This window comes from Mytilus edulis, chromosome 1, assembly GCF_963676685.1.
Source record: "Mytilus edulis chromosome 1, xbMytEdul2.2, whole genome shotgun sequence".
NCBI lineage: Eukaryota > Metazoa > Mollusca > Bivalvia > Mytilida > Mytilidae > Mytilus > Mytilus edulis.
Genome location: NC_092344.1, coordinates 78,303,127 through 78,320,728, shown reverse-complemented (window position 1 = coordinate 78,320,728; position 17,602 = coordinate 78,303,127). Strand labels below are relative to the sequence as shown.

At 29.9% G+C, this 17,602-nt stretch overlaps 1 protein-coding gene across 1 annotated transcript; it reads right to left on the bottom strand.

Moving 5' to 3' along the window:
- Positions 1–4,390: 4,390 nt before the first annotated feature.
- LOC139491027 (olfactory receptor 2M4-like) lies at positions 4,391–17,391 on the bottom strand. The gene is made up of 2 exons (XM_071278286.1): positions 17,316–17,391; positions 4,391–5,560 (listed from the first exon to the last, which is right to left on the bottom strand). Exon 2 carries the CDS (start codon positions 5,480–5,482, stop codon positions 4,478–4,480), a length of 1,005 nt encoding a protein of 334 aa, XP_071134387.1. The 5' UTR covers positions 5,483–5,560; positions 17,316–17,391; the 3' UTR covers positions 4,391–4,477.
- Positions 17,392–17,602: the final 211 nt, after the last annotated feature.

Sequence of the window (17,602 nt, the reverse complement as noted above, 5' to 3'; positions counted from 1 at the left end):
TTGACGAAACGTGCGTCTGGCGTATTAATTATAATCCTGGTACCTTTGATAACTATTTACACCACTGGGTCGATGCCACTGCTGGTGGACGTTTTGTCCCCGAGGGTATTACCAGCCCAGTAGTCAGCACTTCGGTGTTGACATGGATATCAATTGTATTGTCATTTTTATAAATTTCCTGTTTACAAAACTTTGAATTTTTCGAAAAACTTTTGCGTTTTGCAATTTGATGTTATAAATTTATAGTATTTATATTTAAATAGATACTCATTAACATGCACAAAGGTTTAACACACATAAAATAGAATGTTATAAGTGCCGATATTTAAATGTCACAATATATGACGATTTAAACGGACATTATCACATCTTCTTTTTTATAATATGCTACCATTTTCACACTCGATTATCAGAGTTGATGAGGTTATTTTTAAAAACATCGGTATTACCGGGTTAAAATTGGCTAACAAATATTTTTGAATAGTTTTTCTTTCAATATTCTTCGGTTTCAGTTGATGAAATCATCAAAGATATAATCTGAAGTTTTTACCACGGAAGGAAAACATATCAATCTATTAGTTCAGTAATTTTCGTGTCTGCCCTATAATTATGTGACTCAAGAAAAAATTCCAAAAAGTGGGTAACAATTGTATCGAAAAGAAAAAATCGAATGCACCTTTTTATTTTATGTTAGGACGTGTTTGAGTTGAATATTCTGTCTTGAAATCGTACAAAGCAAGAACATCTCGCTTCAGATTCTATCATTTTATATATCAAAGCTACAGGTTGACTTTATAACTTAGAAAAATCACAATACTAAAAGATGAAATATGTGGGTCAAGTGAAATACCTATCTAATGAATCACAAAAACAGAGTAGGTGTGTTCGAATAGTTATTTTTTTTTAACCCAAAGTACTTGACGACAGTCTTTCAAGTTGGATGATGACAATGCATATCTTAAAAAAAAATTCAAATTGTTTGTGTGTGATATCTATGGTTCATAGTCTTCAACCTCTATAAAGTTCTAGACTGTCCTTCAACGGAATATTTAATAACATTTTTTTTTAAATGTTTATAAATTTTTGAAAATTCCACCTGACAACGGATTAGACAATAGTTTTTGTTAAGTTGAATCAATACAGACAAGAATATTAACTGATGCTCATTAAAAAGTATATACATTTGTCTTTTAAAATACAACTGACATATTAGGATCGTAATGATGCTATGTGGATAAATTTATCGGTTTTCAAGAGCAAAATTGGCAGCGCGTCATTCCTACAATGGCTTCTATTTCTACGATTGTGAAAATGAACTGGCGTAATGGGGAGATAATTTTGACGAGCATAATCCTGACTGCTTAAAGACGAATATTTGAAAGTCAAGAATCGAAGCAGTTGAACGGCAATATGAATAAAATGACCTTAAAAAAGGTCAAATCTATAGTAGGTGAGCTTTGCGTGAGGGAGTTGAAACCCTAGCTACTTATAATTTCAAAATTTATAAACGAATGATTTAAGAAATGTTTGTGCCAAAGTACTAACGATTGAGCTGTGCCTTTCTGGACCTAAACTTCATGAAGAACGATCACACTCAAATATAAATAAAGGCCAAGGTAATATCTTAACTAATGTAAAGTAAACTTAACGTATTTTAACACACATGTTATGAATTATAAACCTCATTTCAATCGTAGTTAAAGCGTGCACATCTAACATCGATGGAAGTTTTTAACAACATTGACTGGCTATAAAGCCCTTGCACGGTCGGTACATATCTAATATTTTATATCCAGTACATGTTTAAATTAAAATTATATCAACGTGCTGTATTTGTGATCTCAGGTGATTTAGTAAAATACTTTCGTGAAACCAGAACGTTATTGGCTGCTTTGTTAATAGGTGCATACACACAATAATGTTTTTCGACAGCATTTTAAAGGTATAAAGTATGGATATTGTATAAGTATAACACCTTTGTATAAATGTCATACGTCCAACGCGCTTTTCTGGATTTGGTTTCATCAAGAATGCTCAAAGTTGAATATTTGAAAGCCAAGGATGTTTGCGAACCAATTCAGTTGACGAGCGAAAAAACAGACAAGGATAATAATCAGATCTAACTACGGTCAGTTTTCCCTGACAGAGCTGAAACATAGTTTAAAGACGGGCAATTCAATAAAGTTTACTATTAATCATGTTAAAACCGAGGTACTGAGTGTTGAGCTGATGATACCAAAGTTTAATTCGAATTAGCTATTTCAATTATAAATATTATTCATGCATTTTTCTCAAAAACTAAGATGTCTATGAAGTGTTTTTTTTATTCACGTTTGTGTTGTCGTCGTTTCAGCTGATGTCTTTAAGAAATTGCTTTTAGTCAGTTTTTAACGGTGAATGCAATTTCGTTCCTTTCTTTAGTCAAATACTAGTATATATAAATCTTGTGGTATGCAGACAACTTGTTGTGTTCGACTGTATTGTTTTTTCTCATCTTTCTTTCAACAAACCCTCTTTCGTCACTTTATAACTTTAGTTTAAAATTAAAGTTAAAATGCACCATATGATATGTAATAACGGGAAAGTATTCAAGGCTGATAAATTTAAGAAGAATTGATTACTGTAATTTTTTTAATCATCGCCTGCATTAACTATTGCGATATTCGAAGAATGGACAAACGTGCAAAAATTATAATTGCGATATATGTAAATCATATATCAAATTGCGAGTTCTTATCATTGCGATGTTTGTCAGGTTGCACTATATATTGCATTTTTGCACTATTAAAAACTTTATTAAATAATAATTATAAAAAGTATCAGTAATCATTCATTTATTGAGTACAAAGTAGGAATTGTATAATGTTTTAACAGTACACGAGCAAATTTTAACAGTTTGTTACCCAATCCTGCTAAAGTGAAATACTCAAGTCATATTTTGCATCGGGAGTGGATAAAGTTAAAAGTATCTTGAGTATAATTCATCAATAGAGGTTAAACGTCCTGTTTAATGGGAATTTAGTACTATTGTTCGTATCCTTTTGTTCATATTTAAACAAAAGAAAATTATTAAGTGAGAAACACTTGTTCATCGTTCACACGGAAGAAAATCAAATCGTAAAAATCCTGACGCTTTTCTCTAAATTATTTTTTTAAACATATATCGACTTTATATCTATGCAAAAAAGGATGATTTTACTCTTGCGTCAATTCATATCAGAAAGATTTAATTTTAATAAAACTGATTCATTCATGAGATTTATTTTATCTTTATATAAAAGTAATAAAAACAACCGTCATGTAAAGCGATCTGTTTCGAAATCGAAATTTGGTAGAGAGGGGAATATTTTGTTTGGTTTGTTATATAATAAGATTATCCATTTGATCATTATATTTCAATATTGTTTTATTGGTACTTACATCGATTTTGTTATTAATAAATTAACATACGATTAAAAATATATTCCTATCCAGTAATGAATACCTACTTTACATCCTGTCGATACATTCATTTATGTGTAGGGGAAATTCGTGTAAATACGGACGGCGCCTAATTGCGGACGGAATATGAAGTCCCCGTCTTGTATTTGATTTTATTAATTCATAATGAAATAAATAAAATTGTAGTGAATGTATTTTCTTTTTTTTTTTTAACTATATGGTTATTCTTACGTATTCTTAGAATGGTAGTTAATACCTTAAGTCCTTTTGTATTTTTTTTCTGGGAATTTGTCAATCTGATTGATCAAGCTTTTTCCATTTTTTTTATAATGGTTTATTATTGAGTGATGTTCTTCCATAAAACATTAGAAACATGTTTTATCCCGTCACAATATATATTTCTTTGTCCCTAGTGAGGAGCCTGTAATTCAGTGATAGCCCTATGGTAAAGTTGTCTCATTAGCAATGACACTACATGTTATTTATAATTAATTTCGAGTACAATTAGATGATACTTTTCACGAACACAGACAATTTAACAGAGAATTCGTCCATTGATGTGTTATCGTAGAAATGATACGGAATCACATATTTGTATTTTGTTCAATGTTTTCTATTTATTTTTTTAAATCTGAATATTTTTTGTTTTAAAAGTCATTAACTGTCAATTTATATTTACTGATTAGACCCAAACTCTCAAATTAGAATTATAAGACTATTATAACATATTAAAGCGTTTATCCAAAAAGAAAGACTTTAACTGTACCTCGGCAAATTTTGAACTCCAAAAGTATATAATAACCAATACGGCGACGAATCACCCACACACAAGGCATTAGCATATTTTTAAACTTGACCAGTTGAATAAAATGTTTATGCCATGTGTGTAAGTGATCCGTCACCGTATGGGATATTAGAAAGTTGACACAATAAATGATTAAACAGTTGGTTTGTTTCTTATTTTTTTATTGGCACTTGTAAATGGTATCCATTTTTAGACAGCAGTGTCAGCGACATTACAATCTACTTCGGATAGTTATACTTTATTTGATATAGCATAAACAGAATCAACGTCTATTGTCGATAAACTTCGTTGATTTTTTACATTTCTCCTTATCGTACTTTGCGGATTTCCATCCAAGAATGTCCCGTAAAGCAATGTCCTCTGTTTTATTTTTCGATCTCTGTACTCTTTCCTGCAACAACACAGATAAATCGCCATGTTTATTCTACACTCTTTGAATCGAAACACGTAAATAAGAGCATCTAAAAGAATTATAGAAGTGTAAATAAGAGATATGGTAGATATAGCGTTTTGGATCTTTAAAACTGGCTTCAAAAAGAATATAAAAACATAACACGTGTGTAGTATCAGATGCGGTGATACAATGATAAGAATTTTTGCAATGGATCGTAATTCTCTACGTTTGATTTCGGATGAGTAAACTTTTCCTAGTGATACTATTTTGGCATACATCCGACTGTATGTGAAAGTTATTATAAAAATACAAACTACCCTTAGCACCACTAACAACCATGGGAATACTTCTTTTTGTGACATTCGCAGTTCACAACCAATATCATCTGTATATGCAAACTCTGAATATAACGCTATTACAGCTATAATTGCACCGAGAGCCCAGAATACGCAACATACAGTTGCAAGAACTCGTTTGTTTACAATCTGAGTATATGTCATTGGACGAAAAACGCTTGTATATCTATCGATTGCGATTGCAGAAACCAGTAGTGCAGACACATTTAAAACACAAGTGGTGAACAGAACATCCAACATACACGTAATTTTTTTATCGATCATATGAAATCTGAATTGCGCTCGAACGAATCCCCATAGTCCAGCTATGATATCGATAATGCATAAATTCGACACTAGAATTTTCACTGATTTTTGAACATTTTTGCATTTTGAAATAAGAAACATAGCAAATGCATGTTCAAGAACTATAAACAGCGATCCGAACATTTCCACCAATGATCCAGTTATAGTCCTAATTTCTTCCACATCTGTATTATTAATCATTTCTGTGGAGTTCAACAACTTTTACTTGAACCGCAGAGTATAACCATTTCCTTTCATCTTAATAGTATGTCAATGAACCTAAAACAAATTGAAAAGAAAATAGCTTGTTAATGACCAGATAAAGGAATTCCCTGTAAAACAAAGACAAGCATATAATTATCCTCTGCGTGATATGATAATTTTTATTCATTGTTTATTAAATCCTTCATATACAGTACTACCACTACAGCTTGTTAAACTATAGCTGAATCAAACTTGACCTCGTATTTGTTCCATATGTCTCTATTGTCATTGTTCATGCAATGTTACCAGAAATAATTTGTTATTAATGGTTCAAATGCGGAGGAAGGAAGACAGATATTTTCCCATGGAAACTACCGTTATCTTTATAGTTTTCCGGTATTTTTTACCGTTTACGATATATTTTTAGTATACGCAATTTGTCGTGAATAAGCACACAAGTACCGACGTGAATATCTGTCTAAAAGAATGTAACTCAATATAACGCTATATGTCGAACTGGTTACAGAATTGCATGTCTTTAAAAGTATTTTAAACAATCGACTTTCTTTATAATCACGAATGTAAGTTGTTATGTTCATATCGTAAATAAAACACATTTTCAAAGAACTTCCTTCGTTTATTACCATAAAGGATTTATAAGACAGTGACTACTTCATCTTTAATTCAATAGATAAACAACCTTTGAGGTATTGCTCCCAGATTCCCTTGATGTATTGTTAAAAATTCAATAAAACATATCTAGTAACTGCATTATATGGGTTTCCTTCGTAAGTAAGAGTTATCAATGCAATTATCTTGATAATTTTTTAATCGTTTTGATGTTTAGAAATATATTAAGCAAATAATAACACAGCACACTTTCTTTGTAGGTAAAATATCAATGGCTCTATCTTCTGTACCAACAAGAAGATGGACAGTAACTTTGAAGTATTACTTTAATATTCCTGATTGTGACATTTTGGCTGAAAGTGGATTCTCATGGCGGGTAATTTATGCATAACTGAAACCGTTCAACCTGTCGAAGCAAATAGAAAATATTCTGAAGATCATTTTTTTTATAGTTGTTTTAACCCCCGAATAAGAAATTGTAAAACATTTGGTTTAAAGTTACTACTTACAAGAAAGCTTTTGAACCAACAGTTTTAAACGATAAAGTTAAAATCATCCTTTGAACACTATGGGATAACTGTTTCACAGATGACAACGGATATATTCAAATTATTGTAAACACCAATCACGCCCTCATATCCTCAAATGTGATCTACCGAATTAAATTAAAGTTAAAGTCTAAATTATAAATGTTATGAGTTTTGAATTGTTATTGTCTTAATTTTTTGTTTTTTTTTTACCATAGAGTGGTCAGTTGATTTTAGACATACGAGTTTGAATAATCGTGTGGTATCTTTTCGACTATCTTTTGCATGACAATTAAAAACGACTTTTATTGAAGAATACACAACAGTAATTAAAAAAAAAACATGTTTTATAGCTATATATCTACTTAACTAAACGCATCGGTCAACATGTTCAACTTCTGACATTAATTTGTTTTCAATAAAATTGAAAAACAATGAATCTACTTCAGCACCGTTTTCCGATGATTTTTTCATAATTTTAATTACGTTGTTTTGTTCAGATTTAAACCAAAACTGCATGGAACGACGAAAAATAATGGGTGAAAAGGTGCATTTATTTTTTACTTAGTTACTTAGTTTTTTTATTTTTATATTATGGCTTTTTTTTTAATGATTTGGCATTTACTTGTTACAAAGAGTGGCACTAAAAGATTGTCCTTTCTCACTCTATCAACAATTAAAATGAGATTAAATAAGTTTCATTTTGAATCGGGTTCAGTTACTACTTATTTATAACTTAAATTACACATCATATTTTGTTTTATTCATATTTCTTATCAATGCTCTATTATGTTTTTAATGTTTTTACATTTGCTATTGCGTTTGTTCGTTTGTTACAGCATCCCAGTGTCAGTGTTATCGAAGTACTAGATCAATTCTAACTTTGTCATAGCTCATGTTTCATCCCATAGCCCCCAGCTACTGGGTTTGATACGCACCAGGGGATTTTACTTTTGAACTATCTAAACGAGACCTTCGATAAACAAAAATAAGACAACAACTAAATGAAACATTAAAGCAGAAAAATAAATTATTCACAATAAGAGAGGCTTACCCTGTCGACGCACGTGGTTTCATTTTAGTTGTTCTCTAACGTGCTGGTCTATTTATATCTATGATGTTTCATATTAGGTCGTTGTACTATCTTTACATTTTACATGTAGAAGGTTGGATAAAATAAATGATTTTATCTATGAAAATTTGTATTTCAGGTTATAAGATAAGACTTTGTAGTACATGTAATTATCGCAATATTTTCAAATTGACCTTTTTTATTTCATTTATGTTAATGTCATACAATTTGTTTTTCAATAAGACTGTCATGTCTTTAATTCTAAGATATTGGATATTTCCAGTTTTAAGATTTAGACTATTTTGCGATATGAATAAAACCTTTAAAAAGCTAAATACGTCATTAAACAATAAGCTCAGTAGAGATACTAGGATTGAAATTATAAAAGCCAGATGCGCATTTTTCAAAAACAAATCTCATCAAAGAAGGGCAAAAGATACCAGAGGAACAGTCAAACCCATAAATCGAAAGATACCAGAGGAACAGTCAAACCCATAAATCGAAAATAAACTAACAACGCCATTCGATCATTTAATAGTGTAACAACGAAAACGTACATACTATGTGATTGCAATAAAGTGTACTCAGAGGTTCTCACTATTTATCATCGTTTTATAGTGAACAATCAAAGAGGTTGTCACTATGTTATAGTGTACCAGCCAAAAGATTATCACCATATTATTGTATAATAGCGTTCCAATCAATATATTTAACTATATCAACGTACTATGTAATTGTATGATAGTGACAAAAAAAGAGGTCACACTATGTGACAGTATTACTGTATATCAACATGAGATGTTCGTATTATAGCGTACCAACCAAGATGTTTTCAGTTGTGATTGTATATTAGTATGCCATCACGAGTTTCTCAATGTGATCGTATTTAGTATACTAAGCAAGTGTTTCTCATTATCTATCACAGTGTTTCAATTTGTGATCGTATTATAGTGTATCAACCAAGATTTTATCACTATGTTTTCGTATCATTCTGTACCAACGAAAATGATCGTATTATTGTGTACTAATCAAGATGTTATCATTTTGTATGACTACCGTATGATAGTATAGCAAGGGAGATATTTTCAATTTTTAGTCTTATTATAGTGAATCAACCAAAGCATTCTTATTATGTATCCGTACGATAGTTTACCCACGAAGAGGTTTTCAATTTGTGATCATATTAAGGTATACCATCCAAAAAATAATCACACAGTATCCATATGATAGTGTATCAACGTTTTCAATAATATGTACCCATCAAGAGTTTCTTAGCGTGAACATAATTTATTTTAATTATGTAATCGATTATAGTGTACCAAATAAGAGTTGATTCTATTTGATAATGAACAAATCAAGAAGTTCTCACTAGGTGTGTGTATGAAGTTATTCATTCCGAACAAGAGATACCCACTATATGATGTTGTTATGGTGTAGCAACCAAAACGCTCCACTGTGTGATCTTTTTATCTTGTACCAAACAAGATTTTCATTCTTTGAGAATAGACTACAGTGTACCAAACAATAGGTCCTCGCTATCCGATTGTTTTATAGTCTACCAAGAAATTCGAATTATCTCATAGTTGTAGTTTTATATTGTACCAATATGTGGACAGTTCTCATTGTTATTTGAATGTACAAATATATCAAAGATATTCAAGAACCACTAGAGATAAAAATAACATTTACATTTTTTTTTCTGTCCGATTATATTTAAATAATATATAAACAGACAAGTTAGGAAAGGTATGTTAATTAATCATGTAAATGCTGCTCCTACTTGGGTTTTTTTTCTAATGGTTTACCAAAATGTTTAATCAATCAACTGAATTGTATATAAGTAATAAACAAAAACCTAAAATTACAAATGTCTTGATTAAAGACCAAATAAAGGCAACAGTAGAATACTTCTGTTCGACAGTCATACATCGATTTAGAGAAAACAAATCAGGGATACAAACTAAAACCGAGGGAAACACATGAACTATAAGAGGAATACGACAAAAACAACAGAAACACTTAAGTGCAACAAAAAGTTAATACATTTATTATTTTATTCAAGTAAGAGTTAATGTCCTTGCTTGAAAAATTGAAATACATTGAAAAATCTTTTAAGTGCAGCCAATTTATATAAAATTTTCTAATATTACAACTATTGCAAACTTAAATTTGAGGTGAAAGGAATTTTTAAACTGACATAATATATACAGTAATGGAAAATTCCAAAAAAGAACATGCAAAAAACCTTTGAAACATACGCGTCACACAAAAGTTTTTTTTAATTTAGAAAGGAAACACATATGTCATGCATTGGTTTCTACGGAAGCGTATTTGCGACCCACATTTTTTTTCTTCCTATGTTTGCGTTATAACGCAAACCTTTGCGATATAACGGAAACCTTTACGTTATAACGCAAACCTTTTGCGTTATAACGCAAACATTTGCGAAATAACACACACCTTTGCGTTATAACGCAAAACTTTTGCGTTATAACGGAAACATTTGCGAAATAACACAAACCTTTGCGTTATAACGCAAATATCTTGATTTCAATTATTCATTAAGTTTTGTATGTCCGTTTGTCATTCATTTCTGATGTGATTTACTAGTAGATAAAAAAAGAAACATACATACAAGGCCAAATCATTATAATAAATATGCATAAGAATAATGGAATACTTGAAGTGCAATTATACATAAATTGAGACTGATTTGTGCATCAGAAAAGTATATAATTTAACAAGAAAATAGATATAGTTTAGTATATAGTCATATTTAAATTGAAAGATCAAAAATAATGTCATACAATTGTGAAACCTCCAAGTCAAATAGACAAAATGATCTTTCTGCTTTAAAATGAATTATTAAGGAAACATTTGTTTTAAATCTCAGAATATGATCAAGATTCTTTGATAGAAAGTCATTGAATTTTCATTTCAATATAATGAAGTATTTTTAAGATGCTTGGGTAGCAATTTGAATAGAGAGAACATAATTTTATTAATAAAACATCTTCATTCTATACATTTATTGCCAAAGGGTAGCTTGTTTGAATCTAACCTACTTTACACAGTTCTCAAACGAGAGCTTACTTTGGAAGTATATTTATATTCGGTTATAGCTATATTAGCAGGGTTGATTTTTTTTCTTAGGTATAACCTCAATTTACTCAATTTTCTTTGTAATATATATACTAGTAGTAACCATGGTAACATGGATATCGTTTTTGGGGGCCTTTATAGTTTGTTGTTCAGTGTGAGCCAATGCCCCGTGTTGAAGACCGTACTTTGGCCTATGATGGTTTACTTTTACGAATAGTGACTTATATGGAGAGTTTTCTTATTGGCACTCATACCACATCTTCTTATATTATTCTGCTCATTATTATTCAAGCATTTTACTTTGCAATGACTACAAAGGTGATAATTTTTAATATATACAACCTCCTCCATTAATAACTACTGTTTCCTTTAAAGGGGCACTAGCTGTCAAATTTATTGTAACCGATTTGACTCAAATTCTTATATTTGGTTTATAACAATGTAAAACATTTATCCAAACTATCAAAAGTCTAAAATAAACAGTTTACAGAGCATGGGGTAGATAATATATAGGTTCGTTTCGTGTGTATTTTAGTCCAGACGCCATCTAATTAACTATCGATTTGACCTCAGATGACCATATAAGCGATGTAAACAAAAATAAAGATACGAATAGATTAAACCAACACGTGCAATTGCATTTTTATAGGTCTGTTTGATTTTATTTTATAGATTAAAAATAGATGTTTCTCATTGTTTTTAACCATATAAGAATGATTTTATGTGCATCGAATTAGTAATCAAATGATTTACCGTAGTTTCGCTTTCATTGTTGACATTCTTTTTCTTTAAATAACCAGTACACGTACAATGCATGCGTTGTCAATCTCTAGCTAGGGGTTAACTTGAAGTTCACATGAATACCGGTTAGAATGATGATGACGTTTTCACTTGCAAGTGAATCAGTCAAAAATTATGTTTAATCGCTTATTTCAACGAAATTAAAGGAAATTGATTGCTAAAAGCAAATTATTATTTCATTATTCCAATTTGATTAATGATTGATCTAAAAAAAATCATACTTTATTTTTTTATATATATCGTAGCTAGTGCCCCTTTAAATCTTAAATAAGAAATAAGATAAAACAAATGTTTGCGTTATAGCGTTATAACGCAAACATAGGAAGAAAAATAAAAAAAATGTGTGGCGCTAATACGCTTCTGTATTTCATTAACATAGATCTTTTTCGTAAAGTTCAGATCTTAATCTTGAGAGTAAACATTGGTTTGAAATTTTTTAAAAACTACTCCAAAGGAAAACAACCATGCAAATTCTAAAAACTTAATAATTATCGATGTAAATCGACCTTCTTTTTTTTTTATTTTCCATTACAAGACGTGATCTTTAAGAATATTGATTCAAATAAATAGGTTAGCAATAGAATGTGAACTTAATGAGTCACGAGGTTTACCACAATTTACCAAACGGATGCATTCAACGTCTACACTATTACGATAGCCCATACTCCATAATTATTGTTTCAGATACTAGATGTATTAGTATCAAATAAGATAATCATAAGCAACCTAATCGACAATCTTAATTGTTTTAATCGAGATCGATAGAGATCGATCGATTTATATGCTAGGTTGGTTTGTTGTTTTAAGTTACATTCACTTGATTTATAGACAGAGTCATTCCTATGTTCAGGACAACCTATCGTGTAATTAGTTATAACAAATTTCATGATCATACATTTTACAAAAATTTATAACATGTAATTAAACACTTTGAAAATCATCAAACAATTTCGATTTTCAAATTAAATTTGTATATCAAAAACGGAATTGTATTTATGAATCTTTAGAGCACTATTGAGTTCAATAAAATTTTATTTGATGGACGAAGACAAATTATCCTATACTAATGGGTTTTTTTAATAGGAGAAATGAAATATACAAAATGAGAATAATGGATGACGCAGGACATGAATTAGAGTTTATAGTAGTTTAATTGTTTAGATTTTAAATTCTCATAAATCCATTAACTAGAATCACACCAAGGTTACAAACCTTTCAAAAGAAGACCAAAAGGCATACACTTTTATATATCATATGAAATTAATCAGACCTAAAATAATTTAATTGCACGAGTCTGGTTTCTATTTATATCTATATCTATGCTTATATGGCAATAAATCAAATATGAGAATTTGAGTCAAATCGGTGAACATGAATTTGATAGCTAACGTCCCTTTAAAAGGACTAACTTTTCCATAGTTTTAGACATGAGACAGTCAACATGAGATTGTCTGTTATAATCATACGTATAACCTGCACACTAGCCTTAGATAATCACTCATCTAAACAAGTTGTCTATGAATACAACTTAGAGTACAACATATTATTCAATGATAACATATTCCCCTCAGTGACAACTAAACAGATACGATACAATAGATCGCAACCACCTAAGGGGAGTTACCGACTTCAGGCATACACATCAATATGTTTTGGTTTTTGACTAGTGTTTTTTTGCGATAATTGCAATATCAAAGTATACTGAGAAAAATCGATAGCTTTCGGACAATCTACCCAAAAAGGAAGGAATTCACAGTACTTATTAAAGCAGATGAACTCAATGTCAATAAACGATTCCCTAATTAAAAAAATATCGGTATAACATTTCTTACTACCAGATTTCAAAACATCGGTATAACATTTCTTACTACCAGATTTGACATGCTTTGTCGTTGGACACGGTAAAATAGTTACTGTACGCGTTATAATCATACAAATGCTGATTATATTTTAGCTGATAGGCATATAATTATTCAGTCATATGCTTTCATTTGGCATGCAAACAAATTATGCCACATGGGAGCGAACCTATCCCTATGAATGCAATCCAATAGAATTATAAGTTACGTGTACTACAAAAGATAATGTTTTTACGAAGAGCGCAAATTTTATTCATTTTAAAACAAGTAATGAATACTATATCTTAGAACATAGCTAATTAATATAATATCATTAACGGTGTACTTTTTTATACGCATTTCTAAAATCACTGTTTTCACACTGATATCTAAAATATTTGAAAACAAATTAATGTAAAAACATTTACGTAAAGTAAAGCCGAAACAGATAACAATGAATAATCATTTTATTACATACATGAACAATGTGATGAAATGATTGAAATTTGATGAATATTTTACGAGCCATTGGCCTTAAAATCGAAATCGTCATATAATAATTTAAGCTATATAACGTATTCGTATAATCAATTTGAGGTGAAACAAAATTGGAATACAACTATTTCTTATTTCAAAACACATTTGTAGAATCAGAATGATCATTAGGTTTTGCAAGAAGCATGGTAATATCATACTAACATGTCTTCAAGCTCACACTCGTAGCAAACGGGATTCAGACAACCCCTGAAAACAAACAAAATACTGCGAAAGTCAATATAACCGTTTAATCCCTATTACAGACATCCTTGCTACGGACTTGATTCAGTATAAAACATTAAATCTGACTTCATGTTAACTCAATTTCGAACCAATCAACTGATAACGACAAATAAGGCTGGTTAAATGATTCAAATGTGTAATTAACTAACAACGAATAAATAATGCGAAAGTGTGTAAAGGATGTGGAAACTCGTATAGATCTTGTTGATTAAAGACTACCAACAAGTGTTCTGGATTGGCCACAACATACCTCTGTACAAAGCAGTTGTACCGTTATTACTGTTCTTTAAATGGATAATGTTGATGTCAACTTATACAAAATTTACTAGTTTCAATTGTGCTGCAAATACAAAACGTTCTACAATTCCACAGTCAGTTATGTGTACAAATCAATTTGGACATGCAAGACTCTCTTCAGTAACCGGAAAACAAAAATCGATCATCTTTCAAAAACTGTCAGAAGAATGCACAATTTTCTTGAAACAATTTTGAAAGGGTTATCTAATTGACATTTCAAGTGAAAACATCGAGACGTGCAAATTCTCAAGAAATCGGTTATAAAAAAAAGATCATTAAAACATAAATTTATTGCCGGATGCGTACTGATAAAAAAAAAGTACGATAAGAGTACCCGGGAAAATTCACCGAATGCCTGCAGAAAAAAAAACCTTACACTCCTAACCAATTAAGATCGGAGTCTAACGCAAAGTTGGAACTTATATCATAAATATTTAAACTAATTAAATCTAGTAAGACAACCCTACAATATTGCGTTATCATTATTGCAGGGGTTGTCCGGCCCACCCCTGTAATGACCAGCAAGGAGTTATGCACTTCTTATTCTCATTAATTTATCCAGATAGAAAATGCATAAAGTGTTGCGTTTAATTTTGAGTCAATTTTGTAGATTCTCATTACAATTTACGAAACAGGTTCTAAATCGATTTTCCATAATGTACAAATAGAATTTCAACTTTTTTCGAAGGAATAAAATTAAAACAAACCTTTTAGTTTATTTAAATTTTGATGATTTTAGCAGTATATTCAAATACAAACATGTTCATTATGCTCATGATAATGTTTTTTTTAACCAGGAGGCAGATTGTATTTTAATAAAGATTAAAATCTTATACAAGTATTCTAATATTATTTAAAACAAGTGGTCGATCATATATAACCTTATACTTGTATTCTTATATGATCTTATTCAAATATTCTAATATATACTTTTACTAATATTCTAACATAATTTTATTCTATTATTGTAATATTATTTTAAAATTCTATTTTTTTTTAAATTCCATTATTGATAGTTATTTAATTATTGATAGTTTATTTAATTAGTGATAGTTTATTCAATTATTGATAGTTCAAGTATTGAAATTAAATAAAACATCTAATTTTTTTATTCTTGTCTTTCATGTTTGCTAATGTGCATTGTTTTTATGTCCTTTGGTGATTCTTTAATACATTTGACGTGGCTCTGTACTTATATATCCGGTTATTGTGCTATTGTAAATTTTAGTTTTTTTGTCTTTCAATTTTGCTAATGTACTTTGTCTTTTTTCCTATTTGTGCTTATTTGTTACATATGTGTTTGTTTTTTAGTGATTAAGTTTATAACACAATGTTGATTGCTGTACCCCTGTTTTTGACATTTAAACCTTTTATGTCTGTTTGTTTATTTCACACATCGTTGTCAATATAATGGATTTTGATGCGACTGTCATACAAGTGTGATTTTTGGCAAGCTTTTAAACCAGGTTTAATCCACAATTTTGTACATAAGAAAAATGCCTGTATCAAGCCATGTATTTGACAATTGTTATCTATTCGATTGATGTGTTTGAGCTTTTACTTTTTGCCATTTGATAGGGGACTTTGCGTTTTGAATTTTCCTCGGAGTTCAGTATTTTTGTGATTTTACTTTTTCTATGTAAGGATATTTCATATCTGTATTAAGAATACAATCCCAAATTGAATGGGAGGAACAACACGATTAGTGAAGTTTAAAGTACATTTATTATTTGTTAATGTTTTTAGTGCGATTTTTAAGGATGCACTTCAAAAATACTTTTAATTTTCCGGACACGCGATTGTATTTTTTTTTATTGTCCTCATCACAGGCACTTGTCTCAGAATTTTTTTTCCCTATATACCTTAATATAACAAGGTATATAGGAATTTTTTTTTCTGAGACAAGTGCCTGTGGTCCTCATTTATTATTTGTTAATGTTTAAGTGTAATTTCTAAGAATGCACTTCAACAATACGTTCAACTCCCAGACACGTTTATAACACCATATATGTTTGTAACAAGTATTAAGTTCAGCATCAACAGAAATCAAGTGATAGCAATAAAATTCCCATTTTTCTCTGTATATCCTACCTGTTATCTATTTGTGTCCAATTTTTATAAATTGTTATAAGTTATGAGTGCCTATTTGAAACCACCGATCTGGAGTACATAGAGTAAACCCCAAAGCCGGAGTGTCTAGAGTAGACCATTAGATCGGAAAATCTGTTGTTAAGTCACGATCTAGAGTCTAGAGTAATCAATCAGAATGCAGTGTCTGATGGTAAACAACCGACATGAAGAGATTTAAGAAAACCACCGACCTCGAGTCATTGATGTTAACAACTCACCTGCATTGCTTCGGTAAAATAACCGAACTATAACAAACACGCTACTGACAAACTGTTATTTAACCATCAAATATCGAATAAAGATTATCTACCTAAATTACAAAAGGCTGTAAACTATTATTTAATAACCAGTAACATCAGCAACATAGTTCATATAATAGAAGTGACTGTTATTGAATCTGTATAAATTATTCTTCTAATCATTTTAATAGAATGAATATGTGTATTATTAATTGTTTACATAATTAAGTTTTAAAAGAATTGAGTTTGTTAAAAAAAAAAGTCAAGCTGAGTATTATTTACATTTACTGTGATGAATATCTTTAAAATATTTATTAAATATGTATTTTTTTTATAAAAGATAATTTTTATTTTGATGTAAAACCAACATATAACAATTATCTACAAATAAACATCATAGTTAAACGTACTTACGTATACATACTTATCTATTACGTCCACAAATCACAAAATGATTCAAATTGTCCTTTTCCATGTATAAATACAGTTAATAGGAAATGAATCGGCTAATGGCCTAACGATTAATAGAATGTAACCTCATCACACTCATATATTTACATGTACGCCTACTAATTACTAAATATTTTTCTGTTATTTTTTTCCCATATTTTGTATTAATTTTGTTTTTGTTGAATTTTTCTTTTTCAGGCTAAAGCTATAAACAGATTATGTATCATATAATTATACGAAATTCAGTCAGA